Consider the following 18,423-nt stretch of genomic DNA (forward strand, 5'->3'; position numbering starts at 1 on the left):
TAAATAAGACTAGGAGGACGAATAAGATAAAATGACAGAGCAACGGCGTTAGGAATTAGATGAAAGGAAAAGAATGTGAGGACGAAAAAGCCCCGCAAAAACAAATCAGTAACAAGATATGAGGAGCAAAAGGAAAATACCAGGAAGTACAATGAGTGAGAGAGAGAAAGGTGTAAAAGAAAAAAGAAACAGACCGAGGACAATGAAGGGATGAATGACATGCCAAGCTCGAACTATCAGATGTGGAGAAGGAAAAACAACGCGCAAGAACCGAGATGGGAAAAGACAAGGTGAATAATATCAAAAATTGAAATAAAACAAGCTTAAAAAGGGAAAAATATAATGAAAAAGGATATCTGGATGGGGTTGAAATCAAAGATGGAATAATAAATGGGAGGAGTGAGTGCACGGATTAGCTGGGAGAGCAGCGATAATGAGACTGTAAGAAGGCTCGTCAACAGCAGGGACCTTCTGAAGGTGCACCACGGCAGACAGCAAAACAAGAGGGCATTGTTAGTGGAAGCAGGGGACAGGGAGAGCAGATAAACACAGACAGTGATTGATACGGTGAGGCAAGGGAAAGACTAACAAAACTACAGAGAATTAACTTAAGACAGAGCAACAAGTCATTACTGGGACATGAATGATCCTAATGTAAAAACCAGAGGGAGGAGATGGATGTAATGTTTTAAATGTAGAAAACCATTGCACCCAAGCCTCCTCAAGTGACCCAAATACATTTCCAGCTTATTCAGCTATTCCCAGCAAAGTTTAGTTTCATCAAACCATAACACTTCGCTCAGTGTTCGGAGATTTTAGCCAAACCTGGGCGCTTTCTTTGTAAAATAAAAGGTTTATGTCTCACAACCAGACTCCTGAGTGCAGACAAACACTCAAACTCCTGCTCCTCCTTGAGAATCACCGTCTCTTTACCTCCCGGTTTATCTTAATTTTAAAAGCACAAATGTTCATGTAATGTCTTTGTAGCTCCATATTTTCTCTCATTCTTGATGACTCTTGGTTGCATTATGGAATATAAGCAATGGTAGGGAACTTATTGTCTCCTTTTCCCTTCCATACCTTTGTGTAACGATGTTATTGAACACTTCTAATGTCTCTGAAAGCCACGACTTTAGCCAAAGGATTCAAAGGCAAGGAAGTCCACAACAACAAAAATCCAACCAGGACAGCTCACCTTTATTTCAGTTTGTATATGGCGGATGCAGCCGTGAACCCAAGGAGGCTGAATGCTGAAAATAAAAAGGGTGTTTCAACAAAGCTAAAACAAAGTATTCCTCCTCACACGCTTTTTTTAAGCTTTATTTTTTGCACATCCTCCATTCCCACCAAAACATCTAAACCTGCGCATCTGTGGCTACACCCTGGACAGGTTGCCAGTCCATGAGAGCAACACAACGACACACGACCATGCACACAATCACACCTAAGGGCACTTTAAAGCGGTCAATTAACCTAGCAGGCATGTTTTTAGGTCGTTAGAAGAAACCGGAGACCCGGAGAGAACCGATGCATGCACTGGGAGAACATGCAAACTCCATGCAGATAGAGCCCAGGTTGGGATTTAACAGGATCTTGCTGTGAGGCAACAATGCTGCCAACTCTGCCTGTGTGCAGCCTCCCCCCAAAACAGATCTAGTTTTATTTCCATTAGATGAAATGTGCAAAAACTTTGGATATGGTCTCTTTTAAGGTGACATTTAACCAGGACTGCAGACATTTACATCATAAGACACCAACGATAAATTAATTTGACACATGAGAACAGGTGTTCTAGCCGAGGCAAAGTGTGCTGATTAAATGGCTGCTCTGCAGATATTCCAGTTGGGACAATATATCAGTAGCTCCCAAGAAAGGCTGATAAAGACTACAGGGTCCGTAAAGTCACTGGTGAGCGAGTGCAACTCTGATGAATGTGTTTTACTGCTCTTCAGAGCTATGGGTTGTGAAGCGTGCATTCGTATCAGACTCTGTACTGACAAATGGCCGATCAAAAATCACCATTGGGGTGGGGGGGGGGGGGGTTCTTAATGGGACATTCTTGGTTCAGACAAGCGTTGACGAGTACCCAAACATGTAACTTAGAATCAACACACAAGCAGCTAATGGAGTGGAGGATGAAGCTGAAATAGCAATGAGGCAGATGTCACTTCCTATAATTACTTTGGTGATGAACTGGAGGCTACCTTGTATTGAACTATATCGCACTGTACTGCAAAGCACCTTAGCCTTAGCCTGTGTGTGTGTGTGTGTGTGAGGCCACCTTGATGTTGTCGTTTCACACAGAGGACAAGTATAACATCTGTATCTTTTCCTTCACACAGCAGGAGAACATACAGCCACTCTGTGCACAAACACTCTGCATGAGTGAATCAGCATACGCCAGAGGAGCAGCATGCACGACCTTCTCAAAGTCAAAGATCGTTTTAGGAATTACGCCGTGCGGCTCTATTTGCCTAACAGCTGGTGGGACGTCCTCCAGCAGGCGTATACATGTAGCTTTAATACCTGCTAAGGCGTCCTGGACGTTACCAGTATAACCTGATACTGTCTGTGGTTCTGCCTTAATGCCAGGTTCCTTCATTCGTTCGCCATATCCTTCCAAATCGAACCAAGGTATTACCACTGCCTCTGCATGTGCAGTTAAACTCAGCTATTCATTACCCTGGAAGATTAAAGTTTATTTGAACAGGTTTATTGTGAATGGAAACAATAGTCTGTAAAAGGAACAAAAAGGGTGATAGACAATACCAGCGGAAACATTGAGAAAGCTGATTAACAATGATAGGAAGGGTTTGATTGCTGCAATGTCAAAGATTTTTCCAATGATTAATGAGAACAGTATGAATACATGAATACATCAAGAGTTCAAACTAAGCATTTTCACCCACAATACCATTTTTCTTCAAACATTTTAACTATGGTGTTATTCATCAAGCGATATCACTGTCTAGAAATTGATTCTAGATTGCTAGCATTTCCTTTAACCTCTGGAATATTGCCAAAAATAGATATATGTCCAAGAGTCACGTTTAAAAGGCTGGACTATTGTAATTCTTTACTATCAGGAAGTCCACAAAATGCAGTTTGAAGCCTTCAGCTGATCCAAAACACTGCAGAAAGAGTTCTGGTGAAAATCAACAAGAGGGATCATATTTCTCCAATTTTAGCTTCCCTTCATTGGCTTCCTGTTAAATCAAGAATAGAATTTAAAATTCTCCTTCTAACGTATAAAGCCCTTCATAATCAAACTCCATCATATATCAGAGCTCTGATTACCCCGTATGTTCCTAACAGAGCACTTCGCTCTCAGACCGCAGGTCTGCTGGTGGTTCCTAGAGTCTCTAAAAGTAGAATGGGAGGCAGATCCTTTAGCTATCAGGCTCCTCTCCTGTGGAACCAACTCCCAGTTTTGGTCCGTGAGACAGACACCCTGTCTACTTTTAAGACTAATCTTAAAACTTTCCTTTTTGACAAAGTTTATAGTTAAAGTGGCTCATGTTACCCTGAGCTATCTCTATAGTTATGATGCTATAGGCTTAGGCTACTGGAGGACATCAGGGCCTATTTTTCTCACTATGTTACATTCTCCTACTACTCTCCAGTTTTGCGTTATTCACTGTTTTAGCTTTTACCTTTATATTCTCCGTTTTCTCTTCAAAGTAGCTACCTTTGGAGACCAAGGAGCAGTCCACTCCATTTACTCCTCAGCCCAGGTAAGATGTAGTCAACATAACCCACTTCTTAAGAGACCAACAAAATGTCCCAGTTATATCCCATGTCGCGGAAACATCTGTGTTGTGGTAGTTCTTGAAACTCTGACTGAAGACAAAATCCAAAGCTTGTGCATCTCCCCCAACTCCTGAATGAGCCTCGTTTCACAATCATATCCCTGCTGCTTGTGCGTAATTGTGAGTTTCTGTGGCTGTAAGACATAACTAAAATAAATGCCTGAAATATATATGTGTAAAAAAAATTTATGTAACATTTTCTATGGTTTTTTTTATCTGTCCACTCTCCAAGGCTCGGTGTTACACTTATTTACATCAAACAGGCTTAACAAATAAGGCAATTTAGAGAAATGAAAATTAGAAACAAATAGGACTAAAAAGAAAGTTGAACACGGAAAATAGGATAGTACAACAAAGCAAATGTATTAAAAAAAATGGCTCTTGGTGACATCGCTCTTGTTCACCTTCACAAACTGCTTTTATCTTCAGCTTGTAACACTAACAAATGGCAAAATATTACCTTTCCTCTTACAAAAAGAACCCTGACATGAATGTCAGCCTAAAAATAACAATGTAGTTATATTCCCAAACATAAAACCTTCAAAACATATCTAAATTCAACCTATAATGGACTGATATAACTTTAAAAGCCAACGATATTTGAACCATGAATGGAAATGCTTTAAAAAGAACCAGCAAACCACCAGACATTTATACAGTAGTGACTTAAAATCTTAGTTTTAATGAGTTATCGCATTTTCTTTCCAGCCATGAAATGTGCCAATTTCAGATCCACAGAGTAATATTTATTCTGATATTAACACATCTGGCCCCACTGCTAGAAAGCAGACAACATCCCACAATGCTTTGCTGCATCAATCAGGATCCAGAAGTCCTGGTTTGATCCTGTGAGCACCAGAGTAGATCGGAGTTTAGCAAACTGCGCTTTAATAAACGTTTCCTTTATGCATGTTTTGTTTTGGCTACTTAAAAGGTATGGAAGGGAATCATTAATTTTTTATTGTTAGGTAATGAAAAAGTTCAAATTTCTAAGATGTTTCTTTTGACGTTTGATTCCTCATGTACTTATAGTACCAACCTTTGCCTGTTTTCACAGAGAGGGAAACTTGCTCAGTTTTTAGTTTCGTCTACATTTGACTTTAGCAACACTGAACAGTATTCAACTATTAAGTAGCAATGAATGTCTTTCTCCTTTCAAGAACGGTCCTCGACATTTAGGACATTGAGAGGAATCTCAGGTAACGGAATGAGAAGGGATTTTAAAAATCACGAGAACTGCTGCTGATTGGCAGTATCTTACAGCATTTCCATTAAAGCTTAAAAATTGAAGCGCTTTTGCAGTCTTGTCTGACGCAGGCGAGCTCTTTGAGACGAGATTAAAATGAAAGGACCTTTAAGGTGCACTAGACTGGTTTATTTCTCCTCTATTTAACAGTAGGTAGACTCTAAAATGTCAGATTCTTCTTAAGCAAAGACTTTATTTGGATCTGACATTAAAAACCAAACTGAGTCAACACACGGCATCGAATCAGAGTTTCAAACAGATCCAGAAAAATAAAAAGGCGACCGCAGCTCTTTCAGTGCTGATTATACTGCTGACTGACAGCTTTCCTAATGACGATGAGGGAAATGAAAGATAATGGGAATGAAACTAATAAGGGAGAACCAGTGTGGGGTGGAGGATGTTTACGGTGTGCAGCTGAACAGGTTTTTATGATGATATGAAAGACTAATACACTTCCTTTAATTAGTACTCAACCTATTTTCAAGCCGAATTATTTGCGAGATGAAGCAAACACTCTGAACACGCCGCGCTCGCACAGCGGCGACGTTGTGAAACATTAATACATTGAATGATGCATGCAAATGTATTCCGATGGAAGGAATAGAAGAACAGATAGGAGGACGAAACAGATGTGAGTAACTTTGGATGACACAGAGGAGAGAGAAAGGACCGATGATTCATCCTGCAGACGGCGGGGCTACCTAAACCCTGCTTAGATTGACAAAGCTGGACAGATGGGAGGACGAAAGGAGGGACACGAGGGCGACAAAGTGAGGTTTGTAGCTGGCCTGTAGCTTAGGACGCAGCTACAGGAAGGACTTCCTTTCAATTGGAGATTCAGGACGGCGGGAAGTAATGAAGGGAGTGGGGGGTGGGGAGAGAGTGAAGAAAAGAAATCAAATGAGAAGCTAAGTAACAGTAGGCGTTAAGATAATAGGAACACTGGGAGGAGACGGAAGCAGATTTGGCCTCATTAGTGCGCTTTTATATGAAGGAGAAAAAAAAAAGTTGGAGGAGAAAGAGGAAGAGAGGAGAACATAAAAAGGAAAACATGAAGGGATGCGAGAAGGTTGAGGCTCAAAATGAGACGTAAACAAGGCACGAGGAGATAAAAATGTAGAAAGGAAATTGCTGGCATGAAAGAATAAAGCTGTGGCCTGGGACAAGGGAAGCAGACGTGGTGCTGCGAGATCTCGCGATAACACGCGACAGCACTTCTTGTGAAGGGTCACTCGTGAGCCCTAGTTGGACTAAAATTAGCATTAATAGAAAGGACACCAGCACTTAACAAATGGCTTCTTCTGCAATAGTTTTGGTTCTCTGACAGAAAGTATAAACAGTAACAAAGTGACAGTCTGGACATGAATAATTCCTTTGCTCTGTGAGGAAATGTCGCCGTGCCCCGAGGCCAACATGAGCAATATGCTCAGACACCTGCAGAACCACCACAGCTCCACTTAAATCAGCAGCGCCTGTGCAGATGGCACCAGATATGCAGCTTCTGGTTTACTTTAGGACTATTTCACTGCTTTAAATCATTTTGTTTAATATGTGAAAAATTCAATGGGACAACTACAGTTCCAGTATCTTGCAAAAATATTCATAAAACTTTCAACTTCTTCACATTTGGTCATATTTACAACCACACACTTAAATGTCCAGGTTTTCAACACACAAAGAATCCCTTAATCTAAGTCAAAAACTTTTTCTCTTCTTTTGCACATTTGTTGTGATTAGGGCTGGGTATCATCTAGGATGAGCCGATAAGATACGAGTCTTGATACACAGCTCACAAAACAATACGATTCTCGATATAGCTCAGCTTGATTAAATATGACTCCAATATCGATATTTATTACTTTCAAATTATTGCTCAAAGTCATTCAATCAACAAAACCAGCCAAATATATTTATGTTCAATTTATTGAACACTGACATAGAATAAAGTGCATTTGGTTCAATGCACCGAACGTATCACAGAAACCCAAAATGTGCCCAAACAAAAATATTGAAAGCCAGAATATCGATTTTCAATCGTTTTTAAAAACAATATTAATTTTTGCATCAATTTTTATGCACAGGCCTAGTTGTGATTCCCACATTGCTTGGCACACTTGACTCCTCTAGACCTCTCAACGGCATTCTTCTAATGTTTTACAGAAAAGCACAATTTCTGAATCGTACAATACATAGATGCCATTTGGCAAACTCCCACTCTTGAGATGCAGATTCCCTCCAGAGGTACCCATTGCTGCTTTGCAGATAAACTATCTCCATGCATGGCCTTGTTGGTGTAACAAATCTATACAATATGCTTCGGGACAAGAATCCTGCATTTTTTAACACAACTGAGAAATGATTGAAATGGTCTCAAAAACTGTTTCAGCAGAAGGCTGCTAATGTCGGATTGATTTGATTCAAATTATATTGAAGCAGGACCAGAACTAAAAAAGCCTGATATAGTCTCCCCCCCAGCGTAAACTATTTAAGGACCCAGGAAATACCTAAGCATTTTCAGCATCAGAGGGAAAAAAAACAACTTTTTATTATCATGAGATAAAATTGAATCACATCTATCCCCTCTGACTACAGGTTTGAAAAGCCAAAAGCTTCTCAACGCACAAAAGTCTCTGAATTTATTGCCCCTAAAGCTTGAAAGAATTTCAAAAACAAAAACACTGACAAAATAAAATGAGAAAAAAAATGCAGAAATAAAAAGCAAAACTATTGATTTTTATAAAGGCATTCTGACCAGTAACTGGTCAGAGATGCTAAAGAAACATTAGGAATCATCTCATCCCTGTAAATCAGACTTTTACAGGCCGGATTTATGCAAGGTCTGATCTGCCGATGCGTACTTTGTCTGGGATTATAATAGCTCAACAACTCATTTCTCTTTTATGAACAGAGTTGAACTAAAAACAAGTTTAATGTTCTGCAGGAGTTGTCTTGGATCCAAGAAAAAATAAAATTATAAAGTCGCTACCATTGCTAGCTGATTTTCTTTTAACACAGAGCAAAAGGTGCAAAGATGCATTAGTTGATATGTTAATGTATCAAAATAGTTTAGCTTTAATGCTTTAAATGAAGGAATAAGGTTTTAATATTTGGGCTGCACATTGCCAGTCAGAGCAAACTAATCAAAAACTGTCCTATTTTAACACTGGCTGCATCACTTTGGATAAATATATCTTAAAGTGACGGCTAAAGCTTTGTTCCCTGATCAAATTACTTGCTTCAATGTCTAAATTTTAACTTTATGCTATACACCTAGTTTCATAATAATCAGATTTCACAGAATGGCAGACCCTCACTAATTTTATTCTCTTCCTTTAGCAGCATAATTAGAAGATAAATGCAGAATGTTCAACAGTTTCTTTGAAAATCAAGTGAAAGAAGCCTAAAGTATGCACGGTCCCCATCCTCAGACCTCCTGTTGGTTTTCACTCTGTTCGAAAAGAACGAACAACCTGCTCCCCCATGTTGAGCACCTCCCTTTCATCTCCTTTCCTTCTCCAGAACCCCGACAGCCAATAACAAGCCTCCCCATCTGTTCTGCCGTCGTATTTTCATGCTTTTCTTGGATTGAAATTACCTGATACTCCATCACCCGCGTACAGGAGAGCTGATTTTGGGGCTTTACTGAGGAAATAGCCTTTCCGGCACAGTGTGCGACTCCGGCCCTCCCCCGCTGTCTGCACTGCAGCATCTTGACAGAGCTATAGTTACAGACAGCGGTTTCAAACGCGCCGCCGCCACATGAGCTTCGGTCCACTCCAGCGTCAACTCAGCGGGGTTCCTGCGCATTCTTCATGTCCGTATACTACAGGACCCAGACTCACATGTTTGTCTCATTTCTGAAACAATTAGAGTTCAATGAAATGTAAAAATTTCTACAGTGGTCTGGAAATGAAAAAAGGACAAAGTTGGACAGAGTAAGGACGAAAAGGCCGACGGATGAAGAGATGACTAGACAGATTAAATGTGACTGATACAAAGAAATTGATGGACAGACGGCTGAATGGGCTGCAAAATGGTGGGTGGATAACTTAAAGGAGGGACGGAAGGGTGGACAGACAAATGGACAAATGTATGGGTGGACGGACAAAGAAATGAACCGAAGGGTGGACTGACAAATGAACAGACTGTCAGATGCAGGAAAAGAAAAAAGGAAGGATGAACAACTGGACTGATGGATGAATGGTGAAGGAAAAAGGGCAGCATGATAGGTGGCAGGACCGACGGATGAATGGGAAAACAAAAATCGGATAAATCGATGGATGAATGAGCCTACAGAAGGATGAATGGATGGACAGACGGGCAGAGACGACTGAACAGATGGACGGACACAGATGGACAGTGAGATTGAAGGACGGCAGCAGACGAAATAAGCATACGGGCGGATGGAGCGAGCGACAGGCGGACTGGCAGGTGGACTGAAAAATGGATAAGCGGCTGGATGGATAGAGGAAGGGACATATAGATGGACACAAGACGAATGGATGATATGGATAAAGGTCACTTCCCTCGTATATAGGTCTATTTTTAGAAGTTTGGCTATTTTTCATGTAGATTAGAGAAGTAAATCATCTGCTTTCCTTTGACGGCACTTATCCAGACCTGGAAAACCCCTGAAATCAGAATTAAGGCTCCCCCACAACGAGTCTCGTCTTCTCCAGGTTATGAAAGCGTCCAGAAGCTTCTGCGTCTTCATTTCTTTAAAACAATTGCACAGCAGGCCCATGGCGGCACCAGTGTCATGATGCGCGCTCAGGAGCAACATTCCCATCATGCCCTTCAGCACCACTGCTTCATCCCTGATCATTTATTCATGCATCCCTGAAATGTGGGAAGCTTTTCCATGTTGTTTTGCTCATTCATATTGCATGGCGACACTGAGGGGGGGGTTGGAGGGGATCGCTTCCGATGACCTGGGTTCTCCAGATGTGCCGACGCTCAGTAGCACAGCGAAGACACCGAAGGAAGGAGGGAGGTGTTAAAAAGGAAACACGGACGATTTAAATGGGTCGGAGGAGGAGGAGAAGCGGGGCGAAATGTGAAATACTTACAGTACTTTAAGAAGAGAGGTAGGCGGGAGGTAAACTATGCATGGGGGAGTAAAATGCAGGGACATAGAAATGAGACAAAGTCCTTGAAGAGGTCAACAACAAGCCCGACACTGGCAACTTCTCAAAAACAGTCTTACTGTTTGAACCAGTGAGTAATGAAACCTAGAGCAATGGAGGACAGGTCATATGCTTTCAGCACAAAAACCAAATAGGATATGAAACTGGAATAATTTATACGTATATATATATATATATTTTCAAAGCCTCCATTCTGCAGGTAAATGTCTAAAGTGAACGACGCTAAAGTTAAATTTAGTTTGATCACTGAGCCACATAAACTGCTAATAAGCTAAAGAAAAACTCCCCAGGGGGGATGGATAATGGACTCTGATTCAATTTAAATAAATCCATGGGTTGAACAGCACCGTTCATTTTCCATTTGATCAGAACCAGCACACAGATGAAGTGTTTAATTGGAAAGCCAACAGAGCAGGTCTGGTTCGATCACATCCAAGCAGTCAAACATTATTGAGTTAAAGAATCTGGACTTTTAGTCGCACCAGATGAAGACGAATTTGTCATTTTTAGTAACGGCTTTGTTATCCGGGCTCAGATGACAGCAAACACTTCATTTTCTTTTTAAGGTTTTTAATTTTCTGTGGGGTTCCAGACCAAGGCTGCAGAGGCTGGTTATCGGTCATGTCCCCCTCTAAAATTTTATAATTTTCAAACAATGGCTTCATATTTAATTTCTATACAGGTAGAGCACATTAACAGGTAAGGGCCTGTTTTAGATAAACTAGTTAAAAATGGAATAAGGATGCAATTTTTTTTTTACTAGAGTCAGATTGTGATCAAGTGAAAATAAATATCCCTTCTCGTTTTGAAATGGTATATAATGCATATTTTAACACTTCAGCTGCATTTGATCAGGACACAATCATAGTGGTACGTCTCCACCTGATTTTACCCGAAGAGCAGAAAAGGAGAGAAACTATTTCACATAACTCGTACTTTATAACGTTACATAAGCTAAAATAAAACTACAAATTTTTATTAAACTTTTGCATATTTTGCCTCATCACAACCAGAAAATATATTTTCATAGGCAGATTTTCAAGGTTTTTATCGATTTATTTTACTAAAGCTGCAAATACTTTGAGTTAAGTCTCTCAGCTTTGCATATTCAGGAAGATGAGGTCGTTCCTGTTTCTTCTTCAAAATGAAGCTCCATCAGATCCCATGGAAAGCATCTGAACAGTTTAAGTCTGATCACAGATGGTGAACCTGATTTAGCTCTGGACTTTGACTCGGTCGTTCTAACATGGACAAGCTTTTATGTAAACGATCCTTTGTAGCCCTGGCTGCAGGATTAGGGTTGGTAAACTATTAGCTCAGGTCTGTCACTGCCTCCAAAGGGTTTTCTTCCAGGATAGCCTTGAATTTTACTCCAATCGTCTCTTCCATCAACTCTGACCAGCTTCCCTGTCCCTGATGAAACAACTCATCCCCAAAGCACCATGCTGCTCCCATCATGTTTCAGAGGGATGATGGTCTACTCAGTTATGTGCCACCTTAGTTTTAGGAAGATAAACTGCAAACAGTAGTTGTCCAGATGTGCTGCGGATCTCTGCAGCTCCTCCAAAACGACAAAGGGCCCAATGGGTCCTCTACTGACGGAGGCTTTCTGGACAGTTTAGGTCTATTACAGCAACTTTTAATAACTTTAGACAAAAATTACGAAGAGTAACGTAGCAATTATTTACTTTTAAGTCTAAAGATGATTCCTCGAGGCTTATTAAAGCAGTTTCTGAAAAGTATTTTTTGTAATAAACAAAATTTCCACTATAGACTGAAACTGTCATGATCTAAGACAAACTAATAACCGAAACTCCCTTCAGAGTTTAATTCTGAGCCCTAAATTTAAAACAAACTAGATAATTTAAACTAAACAAGTTGTTTATAGTAGGCATCTATAAAATCTTTTATCATATTTTTTGTAGGGTAATGCAAATATTTATTTAGATGGACTGACTGATGACTCTCTGGACGGTAAAGGTCACAGACTCCTGGTTTAGGGTGACAGGCCTGGCTTTGGAGAGGTCTGTAGCGCTGCCGTCATGTAATTTTCAGATCCCTGATATTCAAAGTTTGGGGTGTTCAATCACCTTGCCCTGATTGAATCCTCTCCACAACTTTCTCCTTTGTGTCTGCCATGTTCTTTGGTCTTCATGAATCTGTTCTCTAGCAAACCTCTGAGGCCTCTAGAGAACAGATGGATTAATTCTGAGGATAAATTACAAACAGATGGGCTGTATTCATTTAATAAAAACAGGTATTCTTAACACATTTTACAACAATGGACTTCAGTTTGGGGAAATCAGAGTAAAGAGGGCTTAATACCAATTTAAAAGCCGTTTTAATTAAAGAAAATTCTCCATCTTCATAATTATGTGCTTTTGTGGAATTGCTTCACACCTAGCAACAGGGTCAACCACCCCTCCTCACCAAGAGGAAAACTAATTTCCTAACTCAGTCGCTGTCAGCAACTCTCTGAACCACTCCTAAGCCGAGACTCCTAGGTAGAAACTTTTAGGCTAGGAAAGGAGCTCTGAGAGGACTCACAGGGTTTCGAGAGGCTGCAGGAAAGGCCAACGGTTTTTAGCAAAATTAATTAATACTTTGGTTTGGAACAAGCTTAATGCAGACACATTTAAATATTTTTTTAATAAATATCACCGAGAACTTTGAGAAACTTCATTCTTAACATCAGGTCAGACAATACCATTCGGATATGTTTTAATAATTTTTTCGACTCCAATAAAATTCCCTTTTTGAACCACATTTCTGTTTCCGGTGAGATTTTAAATGTAACCATAATCCTACCTGAGCCAGACCTTAGGTGTTTTGCAAACTAGCCTGTTTTTGCTGTCAAATTGCTACCTTATTACACCTTGCCATTAGCATCTGCATCACAATGCTACAACAACTAACACCTGCTCAAAAAATAGAGAAAAGCACAGCAGGCGAGAAGAACTAAAAGCACTGGAATGAGTTTAATACAGAAAAAAGGGGGGCAAGCTTTTATTCAGTACCACAAACAGAGAGAAGAGTGATGTAAAAATCACAGAAATATGCCCGATGAAATTTTTCTTTAAACAAATAACTTGGTAAAAACAAATAAAACATCTTTAAATTTACTAGCCGAAGCCCTGACCCTAAAAATCCAGCTCTGGCTAAGACCTAAAGGTGGCAGAGCACCGAACCTCTCGATGCAACCTGAAAGCGCCCGAGAGGATCTGAGGACGAACGCGAGAAAATCCCCCAAATCCAGGTATGTAAATCTTGTTTCATCACACTCCACCGGGCTCAGGAGGCTGAAACCGCAGCAGAGATGCTCGTAGTCGAAGACGATGAAAGGAGTCTCCATAGTTTCTCCCAAAATAACTAAAATCAGAGCAAGTTTACATTTGCAAAACTTTCACAAAAGGCTTCAATGTGGGGTGGGGAAAGGATTTAAGGATGGATTTTAGCCGTTTGTAGACAATCAGGTCATTATGAGTGTGTATCCATCTGTAGCCTCATATTCTGTGCGTTCTCATGTGTGAACGCTGACAGAGAGCGGCTAGTCCTCCAAAACCAAAGCACAACACTTACTGCCTGAAGAAGAACCGCATAAATACTGGAGATTTCCCCGCAACCAAACAGAAGTATTGATCTGCCTTTATGCAACCGACCAAAACAAGTTAGTGCATCATTCTGTTGTGACATGAAAATGATAAAAAAATCTGAAAGATGCATTTCTATTTAGCCCCTTCTTCTCTGTTAGTAAAGTGCCATAAATTGCCAATTAATTAGAACAGGGAACCAACAGCAAGCCTCAGATGTGACCGTCCAAGGAGAGCATGAAGCGGAGAAGCAGCCCAGAGGCCCACTCTGGAGGAGATGCACAGATCCACAGCTCAGGTGGGAGCGTCAGACAACGAGACAGATCTCATTTATTCGCTTTTCAAATCTAGGCCTGAAGAAGTGGCAAGAAGGACGTCAAAGGAAAGCTACTAAATGACAGGTTCCAGTTTGCCTTTAATAGGAAACACAGCAAAAATATGTGTTTTTTTTTATTTAAATATGAAAGTTGTCTTTCATGGCAGAAAACTAACTCATCACGAACATGCTCTTCCTGCAGAGATGCACGGCGGCGGCAGCATCATACTGTGGAAGTGATTTTCATCAACAGGATGGATCAAGCTTAATACGATTTAAAGAAAATCTACTTCAGGCTTCTAAATTAATGAGCCCAAGGTTTTACCTCCCATCATTCAATCTGATCAAGTCTTATACTGAAGTGCAAAGATGTGCAGCAAATGAGCTGTAATAGCAGCAAAGAAAGTGTTCTGATAAAGTACTGATTCAGCTGAAGACAGATGTGAGTCACTTTTTGGATTTTTGGTTGCAGAACATGCAGAAAATGTAGAAAACCATGGAGCCTTTTCCTCCAAAATCACAATTATGCATTACTTTGTGTCAGCCACTTAGAATCCCTAAAAACATACAATAAAGTTTTCATTTTTAACGTGAAACCCTTCAAGTGGTGTAAATACTTTTCCAAGGTGCTGCACACCAAACAAACATTTATCATTGTCTTGTATGGCTTTCCTAGATTCCCTAAACTTCAGTTAGAAAACATCCAAATTTCCGAGCCAGCACAGCATCCGCTCTAATCTCTAAAGCATCGCTGGGCCAAAGCCACCCAGAGACTGATGAATGGCTGCTTGTTTAGGATGTAAGACAAAGAACTGGGGAATTTAAATAAACACCATCAGCAAATAACTCGCACATCCGGCACCATTTCTGTGTTTATTTCCATATTCTTAGACAAATAAATACCCCTCCATTTGGTATCCAGGAACAAGGATGAATTTATGCTTTTATGGAAGTCAAAAGCAGGACAACGCAGCTAAGCCATAAATCTCATGATTATAATTTGTGTAACTAACTCTCTTCACATGCAAACCCTGTAGTGTTGAGTAAAGCTGAAGCCTACCTCGATTCTGCCCGTGTCTGGCTGGAAGCCCCTGGCAGGGTCCTCGGTCGTCACTCTGCACTGGATGGCGCAGCCGTTCACCCTGATCTTGTCTTGTTTCAGGCCCAGATCTGGCAGGCTGCGGCCTTCGCACACGCGCAGCTGGGCGTGCACCAGGTCCACGCTGCGGAGGAGACCAGGGGTAATCAGGTGAGTACAATTATCCATGGCAAGAACGTGAAGACGACAGCTCTCAGCTTCCCTTGATGTTGGACAATATTCCCCCTACACACTTGTAGACATTGGCAAGCAGAAATCTGGAAATAAACCTGCTTCACTGGTTTCTAGAACATCGTTATCCCAAGTCTGTTGGCGGTTCCCCTCCTCTGACACACCTGGCTTCAAATAATCCAGTTTGTCATCTAGTGCCACAGAGACCCGTTTTTCACTAAAGCAAGAGTGATTTTAATTGTAGCACATTTCTGTAAAACATCTTGGCAACAAATGGTTCAAATTAGTGTTTGTCAGTAAAATAAACAGCCTCCTGAAGCATCGCTAATAAAACTGATAACCAAATGAATTAATAAGACAACATTAGATTGTAAAGCAACATTTAGAGCTTAAAGAGCAGAACAGAAATCCCCAATTAAAAAATATATTTAAAAAAAGTAGTAAAAATTTTGAAACATTTTCAATATTTCAAACCAATTTAAAGAAATCTGCTTTGAGTAAAATAAATGGCTGCCTGAACTTAAAATGTCCTTTAGAAGTGTTCTATCAACATGCCAAAAAAAAAATCCAAAATTTTTTATTTTACAGCCGTTTATGGTAAATAGGTTTACTTTAGTCTATAGAAAGACAATTATTGCAAAGACTTCTTTTAAATATATATGAATGCCACTAAACTACACATGATGACTTAATGCAAGAAGCAAGAAGTCCCACCATTTATGATTAATAAATGCACCAACCATCAGCGGGGCTTTTTTATCCTTTAACATAAATGCTCTGAGAATAATAAGGATCATCTTCAAGTTTCTTCATTTTCTCTAAGATTCAAAACTGCCATCTCCATCAGAACAATGTTTCACCTTATTTTAGTGTTACAATCCTCTGTAAGGAAATGTAATCAGTAAAAATGTCAGTCGTCCGACAGATCAGACCTGAAAGAAAACCTGACATCGTACAAACCGGCTAAAGTCTGATCTGATCAGTGCATCTCTACATAAAACCACGGGACGTTTGCTCAAGGTTATCCTAGCATCAGATCCTGAAAGAGCTGCAAAATATATTCAACTTCAATCATAATTGCAACGTTGATGCATCAATGGTGGGTTTTGATAAGGCCCTAATGGGCAATTTCCCAGGGTAGCATTAGCGAAGGAGGACAGACAAGTGAAAGTTAATGAAAAACGTATTTTTTTAGTGATCTGCATCCTGAACAATGTTCCTACTGGTTTAATCAGCCAGTGGGGAGTGAAGGGGGAGTAGGAGCTGGAGTGCAAAGCGTTTTCCCCCACCCAGAAACCCAGAATACCTCCTGCATTTTGACTAGCTGAGGAGGTGGCAGAAGGAGGGACTTGCCCAAGTATCTATTTGTGCAAGAACTGCCACCGTGTGCATTATTTCAATAGCTTAGAACCACACGGGTGCAAGAATGGACATTTTAAAATACAGCAGCATATTTTGCCATTTGCACTGATCCTCACTGCCCTGCTTGGTGCTCAAGTCTTATATCAATTTGAGTGAAATCGATGCTGAACTCAAGAGTGCTAGACTACCTCCACCAGTCATTACTGCAAGAGTCAACAATAATCTTGCAATTTTAAGTTTCCCTTGTATTTTTCCTACCTTAAATCTCATATAGGTCTGTGTCCATTTTACACCTGAAAAGTTTATTGTTAAAAAGCCTGACAGATCACAGTTACAGAGGAATTCAGTAATTCAGATTCTTCTAACAAACACACTTCACTCAAAGCTAAACATTTCTCCTCAGGGCTCACTTATTCAGATGAAATGTGATATTTAGATACAAAAGCCATCCAGCTGTAAAAGTCTCAAGTTTGATCTTAGAAAGCCTTAAACTACTAAACTGTTTACTTTTGTAGAAATAATTCACTCTGCAGTGGACAGTGAAAAAGTAATCTGGAAACACTTAATACATGATATCAAATATACCCATCAGGAAAGCTTTTCCAGTCACATTTATTTGTAATTGATGTGTGCAAAAGCAGTCAGAACTATAAGGGATTAGTTTATGCCGCATTATTAGCAAATTTAAGAGGGAATATAAATCTACAGCCTGGACAGAGAGTACTTTAATTTTCATCCAATTCCCTCAGCTTTAACTTCCATCAAAGCTGGCTCATCTGCATGCATTTATTTAAATGTAAAGCTTAAGAGGCCTGCTGGGTTCATCTTCATGACTTTTCAAGTTAATGCATATTCTAAAGCCATAAGAAAAATATCCAGATTGCTTTTTGTGGTATTTTACAAACATTTTGTGCGAGTTTATAGGTGAAATATTATTTATTTTATTTTCCAAACATGCCCTTGACGTGTAAAATTAGTTTTCCTCTATTTACTGTAAGTGTCTCTATAGTCCCCATTATTTTGTTGAGTCCGTCGTAATCAATGCATTAGCGAAAAAATGTCAATATTTTTATTGAGATTAAGTTAGAAATATTGACTAATGTCAATATTTCTAACTTTCCTACTTTAGAATACATCACGCCTCTAAACTAAAGACCTGTGCTGTCGCAGCACCAGATGCTTTTCATCCTCTCCCATGCACGTGTCCAACACTGGTGTCATTTCAACTTGTCGCCAGAGGGGGCAGACGTCTGTAAAAACTCTGGAACTTACGCCATACTCCTTTATCAAATTCCTCTTTCTATTTTAGCTTTCTGAATGAAGGAAAAACCTGGATGTTCAAACAGTTTCGGTTTCAGAGCTGCTGCAGGAAAAGGGCTCCGAGCATCATTAGATACTCCTTTTAGGAACTGCTCCCATAAGACACACCTCAACGTCAAAAGCAGAACCACCAGATGGCCCCAGCTTTCAGGAACCAGATCAAATCTTCTCTTTTAAAATTATATTTTAAAAGCAAAAGCATATTTTTCTATTCATTATTTTGTTGAAAATTTGTTTCATCATTTCATTTAGCTTTATTGTATGTCATTAGGTATTGAATAAAATAAATCATGCCTATAGATGTAAAGTAAAATTAAACTGATGATTTATAAAATCTACAGGGAATACAAGCTTATAGAAACT

At 39.9% G+C, this 18,423-nt stretch overlaps 1 protein-coding gene across 3 annotated transcripts in view; it reads right to left on the reverse strand.

The window, feature by feature from the left end:
• The window catches only part of pcxb (pyruvate carboxylase b), a 429,275-nt gene that overhangs the window by 285,031 nt on the left and 125,821 nt on the right, over positions 1–18,423 (reverse strand). For all 3 annotated transcript variants that reach the window (XM_036146585.1, XM_036146583.1, XM_036146584.1), the window contains one exon: positions 15,169–15,331. In XM_036146585.1, the coding sequence (XP_036002478.1) occupies positions 15,169–15,331 (163 nt within the window). The remainder of the gene's footprint in view (positions 1–15,168; positions 15,332–18,423) is intronic.

This window comes from Fundulus heteroclitus, chromosome 14 (genome assembly GCF_011125445.2).
Source record: "Fundulus heteroclitus isolate FHET01 chromosome 14, MU-UCD_Fhet_4.1, whole genome shotgun sequence".
In the NCBI taxonomy this organism is placed as follows: domain Eukaryota; kingdom Metazoa; phylum Chordata; class Actinopteri; order Cyprinodontiformes; family Fundulidae; genus Fundulus; species Fundulus heteroclitus.